Raw genomic sequence first — 7913 nt, 5'->3', positions numbered from 1 at the left:
AAAAAAAAAAAAAAAAAAAAAAAAAAAAAAAGAGTTTAGATGGAAAATATGTGGGATTATTAAAATTTTTTCTCAGTACAGAGCTAGAGACAAATATGATTTATTTATTCCTCCTCCCCTCCCTCCCTCTTTCCTTCCTTCCCACCTCCTTTTCTCTTTCTTGCTTTTTTTCTTCCTGTATTTGCCATACATCTTTTGAGTAATGTTCTCATTGTACTGACAGGAGTGTTTTACCACAAACTTCATCAGTGGCCGAAAACTCATCCACGTAAACTGCTCAAACCTCCCTCAGATGGGTATAACAGATTTCGAGGACATGAAGGTGAGTTGTGTATAATTTCCCACCAGAGCACTGAAACAGTGCTACCATCTCAAACCATCCTCCTTTTATTCCAACCTGGCCTCCAATTTCTCCCAAAGGTGTTATCATACTCCTAGTTTCCCAGGCTCAGAGTGGTTGCTTCCTCTCTTTCCTTTGATCCCCACAAAGATCCCAAGAACTATCAGTTCCTCCTATAGCATCTGGTTTTCTCCATTCCCACTTTTTCAGACCTTTATCAGACCTTTACTAGAATGTACTTAGAATGTACCAGTAGCCTGCTTTTAGCCTCTGTCTATAGGCCCTTTGGATTCAAGGACCCTGCTTTTAGACTCTCACCTTCCAACTATTTATACAGCATACTACTCAAAGCTTCTTTGGATCCCCTCTACTTACAAGGTAGTCTCAACTCCTCAGCTTAGGATTCAGGCCCCTCCACAAGTTTTCTCCCACCACTGTTCTCTCGCCTGGTGCTCTTCTATGTGAATCTTCTGCTTCAGCCTCACAGGTCCAGCTCACACCCTCACAAACCTGTCTTGTGCATTCTTCCCTCTGCATCTTTGCTCAGTTCCCCGCCTCCCCTGCAAGACTAATATGAATCTTAACCATCCCTCAGGACCCAACTCAATTCTCATCTCTCCATGAAGTCTTTCCTGATCTTCCCAGCCCACAGTAACCTCTCCTCCAAAGCTGTCATACATTTTATGTCTCTAACACCTACAGAAGTGACTCACCTTTCCCTTTGTTCTTCCTACAAAATACTAAGATGACAGAGAATGTATAGGTGAGACTGGTGAGGGGTGCAGGAAGAAAGAAACACTAATTTTTTTCTTTTCTTTTTTCATGGAAAGACATTTTAAATATAGCAGTGTGTACATGTCAATCCCAAACTCCCAATCTACCCCTCCCCTCCCCGCTGGTAACCATAAGTTCGTTCTCTAAGTCTGTGAGTCTGTTTCTGTTTTGTAAATAAGTTCATTGTATCGTTTTTTTTAGATTCCACATATAAGCGATATCATATGATATTTGTCTCTGTCTGACTTACTTCACTTAGTATGATCATCTCCAGTTCCATCCATGTTGCTGCAAATGCATTATTTCATTCTTTTTAATGGCTGAGTAATATTCTATTATATGTACCACATCTTTATCTGTTCATCTGTTGATGGAAATTTAGGTTGTCTCCATGTCTTGGCTGTTGTAAACAGTGCTGCAATGAACACTGGGGTGCATGTATCCTTTTGAACCATGTTTTTCTCTGGATATATGCCCAAGAGTGGGATTGCTGAATCATACAGTAGCTTTACTTTTAGTTTTTTAAGGAACCACCATACTGTTCTCCATAGTGGCTGTATCAATTTACATTCCCACCAACAGTGTAGGAGGGTTCCCTTTTCTCCACACCCTTGTCAGCATTTATTGTTTGCAGATTTTTTGAAGATGGCCATTCTGGCGGGTGTGGGGTGATACCTCATTGCAGTTCTGATTTGCATTTCTCTAATGATTAGTGATGTTGAGCATCCTTTCATGTGTTTGTTGGCAATCTGTATATCTTCTTTGGAGAAATGTCTCTTTAGGTCTTCTGCCCATTTTTTGATTGGGTTGTTTGTTCTTTTGATATTGAGCTACACGAGCTGTTTGTAAATTGTGGAGACTAATCCTTTGTCAGTCACATCATTTGCAACTGTTTTCTCTCATTCTGTGGGTTGTCTTTTCGTTTTGTTTATGGTTTCTTTTGAGTTAAATTAGGTCCCATTTGTTTTCTATTACTCTGGGATATGGATCGAAAAAGATATTGTTGCAATTTATGTCAAAGCATGTTCTGCCTATGTTTTCCTCTGTTTTATAATAACCAGTCTTACATTTAGGTCTTTAACCCATTTTGACTTTATTTTTGTGTATCGTGTTAAAGAATGTTCTGATTTCATTTTTTTATGTGTAGCTGTCCAGTTTTCCAGCACCATTTGTTGAAGAGACTATCTTTTCTCCATTTTATATTCTTGCCTCCTCTGTCATAGCTTAGTTGACCATAGGTGCATGGGTTTATTCCTGGACTTTCTATCCTGTTCCATTGATCTGTATTTCTGTTTTTGTGCCAGTACCATACTGTTTTCATGACTGTAGTTTTGTAGTATAGTCTGAAGTCAGGGAGCCTGATTCCTCCAGCTCTGTTTTTCTTTCTCAAGATTGTTTTGCCTATTCGGGGTCTTTTGTGTCTCCATACAAAGTTTAAGATTTTTTGTTCTAGTTCTGTGAAAGAGAAACACTGATTCTTCTCACCTGGCCAAGGGAGCACTGGAAGCCACTATCTTGTCTTTCCCATTTATAGTGATGCACTAGCTTGGTAAAAAGGGGAGAGAAAGTCAATCTTATTTATTCTAGGGACAAGCTAGACAAGATAGCACTTGCTTCAGCTTTCTGTCTTAGCAAATAATTCACAAAATATTTTAAACTATTCACTCCATCAAGTGAACAAAAGAACTCTGTGATAAATATTTGGAGAAGAATATAGATGAATTGCTTATTCCTTTCATATGCATGATTTTATGTTACAAAGTAGAGTCTTATAAGCTTAATAATACCTCAGGAATTTTATTACACCTGCCTTATTGAAAGCTATTTAAATAGCACAAATTCATAACAACATGTCAGCAATTGTCACTAAACAAAAATATATATATTTTAAAATTTTCAAATGATTTTAGTTTTACAGAACAGTTGCAAAGATAGTACAGAGAGTTCCCATATACTCTTTTAAAAATATATATATATTTATTTTTTGGCTGCGTCATTCTCAGTTGCAGCACGTGGGATATTTCATTGTGGCACACGGGCTCTGTAGTTGCAGCACTTGGGCTCTCTAGTTGTGGCGCATGGGCTTAGTTGCCCCGCGGCATGTGGGATCTTAGTTCACTGACCAGGGATTGAACTGGTGTCCCCTGCACTGCAAGACCAGTTCTTAACCACTGGACCACCAGGGAAGTCCCCCATATACTCTTAACCCAGCTTACCCTAATGTTAACATCTTATGTGACCATTTATCAAACCATTTATATATTTATCAAAACTAAGAAATTAACACCAGCACAGTACTATTAAACAAACTACAGACTTTATTCAGATTTCTGCAATTTTTCCACTGATGTCCTTTTTTCGTTCCAGGATCCAGTTGGGGATACTATCTTGTATTTAGCTGTTATGTTTCCTTGGTCTCCTCCAATATATGACAATTTCTTGATCTTTATCTTTCATGACCTTGACACTTTGAAGAGTAGTGATCAGGTATTGTGTAGATTTCCCTCAGTTTGAGTTTGTCTTATGTTTCCCATGAGATTATGCTTTGGGGGGAGACTATCACAGAGATGATGAGCCCTTCTCATCTAATCATATCAGGGAGTACATGGTATCAATGTGATTTATTACTGGAGATGTTAACTTTGATCATTTGGTCAAGGTGGTGCCTGCAGGTTTCTTCACTACAAAGTTACTGTGTTTCCCTTTTCATATTCTATTCATTAGAAGTGGGTTGCTGAGTCCAGCCCATACTCAAAGAGAGGGGAATTAAGCTCCACCTCCTGGAGGGAAGAGTATCAAAGAGTTTATGGACATAGAGTAAATGCCACAGTAATAGATATACTGGGGGAGGTGGTTTGAGGCTATGCAAATTACCTGTTCCTTCTTAAAGTTTTGCCCACTAATTTTAGTATTCATCAGTGTATCTTGCCTGCGTCAGTTATTACTATGTTGTTCTAATGATGATTTTGTTTCCTCATTCCTTCCATGTTTAATTGGAACTCTGCTTAAGGAACTCTTCTGTTTAATTGTCCCTTCTTCCCTATTTGGGAACTCTTTCAGTTTGTCTCCTGTGTCCTTTTGACATGTTCCCGTTATTTCACTTTATTGTTTTTTAGCATTTTCTGGCACTACACTTTACTTCAGACTCATTTTCTATTTTCCTTGCTACAGCCCTAGAATAGCAGGCATGTTTCCAAGGAGCCTTGGTTGCTTTTATTAGAGAATGGTATTTAGAAACTAAGACGTGGTCACTAGTTGTGCTTGTTGCTACTGAGGTATTACTGCTTCTAGGCACTCTCAGCAGAAGGATGTAGGAAATATATGTAAATATACTAACCCATGTATACACAGATATTTATCTTATTTCTGTAAGCATGTGTTCGTACTGATATCCCCGACTCTAGTCCATCACCACAGGGTTCATACTGGCTTTCATCCTTCCTACTCCCTACCCCACTTTGCTTCTTTATAACTTCTTTCTCTGACAGTGAGAAACCTGGCTCTGCTTATTTATAAATATGTATCCCTATAAGAAACAAATTTACCAAAAGAGTACAGTATTTGTGTACGGTTCTTTTTGTCATTAGCCTTACACTAACTAGACAAAGCACTGTTTTTCAAAGTTAAAGTTATTTAGGTCACCTCCTTTCTTCCCAGCCCCCTTCAGTGAGATTTTGTCTTAATTTGTAATAAAGTTAGATTCATCTGCCCAGAGTTTATATTCCATCATGGGTTCCCACAACATCCTGGCTTTTAAAATTTTTACCTGCAGTAAAGTCACTCTTTTTAGTATACAGTTCTGTGGGTTTTGACAAATGCACAGGGTCATGTATCCACCACCACAGAACTGTATAGAACGATTCTATCACCCTAAAACTTCCCGTGTCCCCACTGTAGTCAGCCTATCCCTCCACCTAATCCCTGGCAACCATTAATCTGTTTTTTATCCCTATAGTTTTTCCAGAATGTCACACGAATGAAATCAAATAATATGTAGGCCTTGAGTCTTGCTTCTTTCCCTTAGCAAAATGCATTTAAGATTAATCCACACTGTTATATGAATCAACAAGCAGATCTTAAGGACATTATACATCTGGTTTAATAATGGTATTTTAGCTATCTAAAATGTATTCCTAATGGGCAGTTTTGCATCAGGTTAAGAATTGTCTGTGGTGTGAATTTTCCAGCCTTGTAACTATGGCCAGTAGTTTTAAACAAACAAAAATCCATTCCACATACTCCTTTGACTGTGTTCTAGCAGCAATTTCACGGACTACCTTCTCACCCAAAGGCAGAATATGAATTCAAATAGCAGTGTTATAACAGACCTGCAATTAAAACTAGACTTTGAAAATGCAATGACAGTTTAGGATATCAAGTGGCATGGTACTCAATGAATACAAAGTATGTTTTAGAGACACTGAAATTGTGGCAAAAGATATTTTAAAAGAATATACAAGTATAGGCACTAATAAAATAACTGGAACTTTAATGTCTGCTTTTTAGTGTTTGAGATTTCTTTCCAGGCAAATAAATTGAATAACTGAGTAATAATTTTTTTCTTAGTTAACTGAGCCCCTTATAAAGTTATTTATTAACCTTCCTAGAGAAAGTCATGGCTCCTAATCTGAACATATTATCTGCTCATATCATTGGTCAAATTGCTCAGCCAAGAAAAAGAAATGAACTCATCCATGGCTATCTGATGCAAGGGTCTAGAAACATCTTTAAGTGGTACTTTTAAAAAGATAAATCATGTGATGTTTCTCTTAAGAACTGTGTTTTGATAATGCCAGGGTAGGAAGCCTTTCAATGTGTTATCTCGTTATTATTTCCCCATAGAATTAGCTTAAGGGGTTAGCATTCAAGAGGTCTAGGAAACTAAGTAAAACTTACTTGATTTAGTTGTATTTTCAGGTTAATCCCATTAAAAAATTATCCTTGCATTACAGGTAATTTCTCAGCATACCCGGGAGCTACTGGGAATTGAAGAGCCATTATTCACACGCTCCATCAGCCTTCCCTACAGGGACAATATTGGCTTATTTTTAGAGCAAAAAGGTCATAGTGGAGTTAAATCTGATTCCTTGACCTTGTCTGAATGTGTGCAAGCAGTGGGATTACAGGATTATGCTCCAGAAACAACCACTCCTGAAGAGGATGCAGCATTATATCCCGTTGAACCATAGGGCAAGCCGTTTCACTTAGCTTGAAAATCAAATTAAATTATGCGGGGGAAGAAGTGTGGTATTTCTGCATTTTCTTTTTCTCTTCATTCAGGATCAGAGTTAGAACTGCTGGCTCCACTCCTAGTTCTGCCACTGACTCACAGCACCTTCCCTTTATTTGTGTGTCAATTTAGTCCCTTGTTAAAACAAAGATAGCAATATTTCTCTTTCTGGGTAATTGTAAGAATTCCTGATAAATTCTACTACCTTCATCTGGTAGTAGGAGCACGATGGAGAAACAGACTAAAAGTAAAATCACCTGCCAACCCAGATAATCCTCTTCATAAGTGCAGACAAGGAAACAGTTTTATTACTGAATCAGCATAAAATCAGACTGTGATGCACATTACAGGCAGGCCACTAAAGAGATTGCCAAGACAAGGAAATCTCACCCTTCTATATAGCCGGGCAGATATAATCCATTATTTACATGTTGACTGTCTGTATCCAAAGGAAAAATAAAAGTTCTCATATCTTTGTGACAAACAGAAAGTTACTACCTGGAGCCAAGCACTTAGGCTAAACCCCCAGCGTCAGGGAGACAAAGTGCCATCCTTCTAAATGCTCGCATTTCAAAGAGGCGGCTCCAAGGGCCCCCTCCCCCAAAAGACAGTCCCGGGATGGAAAACTGGCAGAAAGTTTATTCACCTTTTTAGAAGAGTAGCGTACATCTCAAAAACAGAGAAAAAGGATTTATATTACAAGTTTTTAAAAGGAAATGTGTTATGCTGTTGGTGGGAATGTAAATTGATACAGCCACTATGGAGAACAGTATGGAGGTTCCTTAAAAAACTACAAATAGAACTACCATACAACCCAGCAATCCCACTACTGGGCATATACCCTGAGAAAACCATAATTCAAAAAGAGTCATGTACCAAAATGTTCATTGCAGCTCTATTTACAATAGCCAGGACATGGAAGCAACATAAGTGTCCATCAACAGATGAATGGATAAAGAAGATGTGGCACATATATACAATGGAATATTACTCAGCCATAAAAAGAAATGAATTTGAGTTATTTGTAGTGAGATGGATGGACCTAGAGTCTGTCATACAGAGTGAAGCAAGTCAGAAACAGAAAGACAAATACTGTATGCTAACACATATATATGGAATCTAAGGAAAAAAAAAAAGGGTCATGAAGAACCTAGGGGTAAGATGGGAATAAAGATACAGACCTACTAGAGCATGGACTTGAGGATACGGGGAAGGGGAAGGGTAAGCTGTGACAAAGTGAGAGAGTGGCATGGACATATATACACTACCAGACGTAAAATAGATAGCTAGTGGGAAGCAGCCGCATAGCACAGGGAGATCAGCTAGGTGGTTTGTGACCACCTAGAGGGGTGGGATAGGGAGGATGGGAGGGAGGGAGATGCAAGAGGGAAGAGATATGGGAACATATGTATATGTATAACTGATTCACTTTGTTATAAAGCAGAAACTAACACACCATTGTAAAGCAATTTTACTCCAATAAAGATGTTAAAAAAAAGGAAATGTGTTATGAAAAAGGAGGGGGGAAGTTCTCATTCCTTTTTGGCATCAGAGAACAAAATTTTAAAA

General features: G+C 38.3%; 1 protein-coding gene across 1 annotated transcript in view; it reads left to right on the top strand.

Moving 5' to 3' along the window:
• Positions 1–7058, top strand: part of SAMD15 (sterile alpha motif domain containing 15) — a 10415-nt gene extending 3357 nt beyond the window's left edge. The window contains exons 2-3 of the mRNA XM_024737836.1: positions 224–322; positions 6067–7058. Of these exons, the coding sequence (XP_024593604.1) occupies positions 224–322; positions 6067–6303 (336 nt within the window). The 3' untranslated portion in view covers positions 6304–7058. The remainder of the gene's footprint in view (positions 1–223; positions 323–6066) is intronic.
• Positions 7059–7913: the final 855 nt, after the last annotated feature.

This window comes from Neophocaena asiaeorientalis, unplaced genomic scaffold (genome assembly GCF_003031525.2).
Source record: "Neophocaena asiaeorientalis asiaeorientalis breed wild unplaced genomic scaffold, Neophocaena_asiaeorientalis_V1.1 scaffold49, whole genome shotgun sequence".
Classification (NCBI taxonomy): Eukaryota; Metazoa; Chordata; class Mammalia; order Artiodactyla; family Phocoenidae; genus Neophocaena; species Neophocaena asiaeorientalis.
Note: the sequence above shows the minus strand (reverse complement) of the source record. Positions and strands in the feature narration are given on the sequence as shown.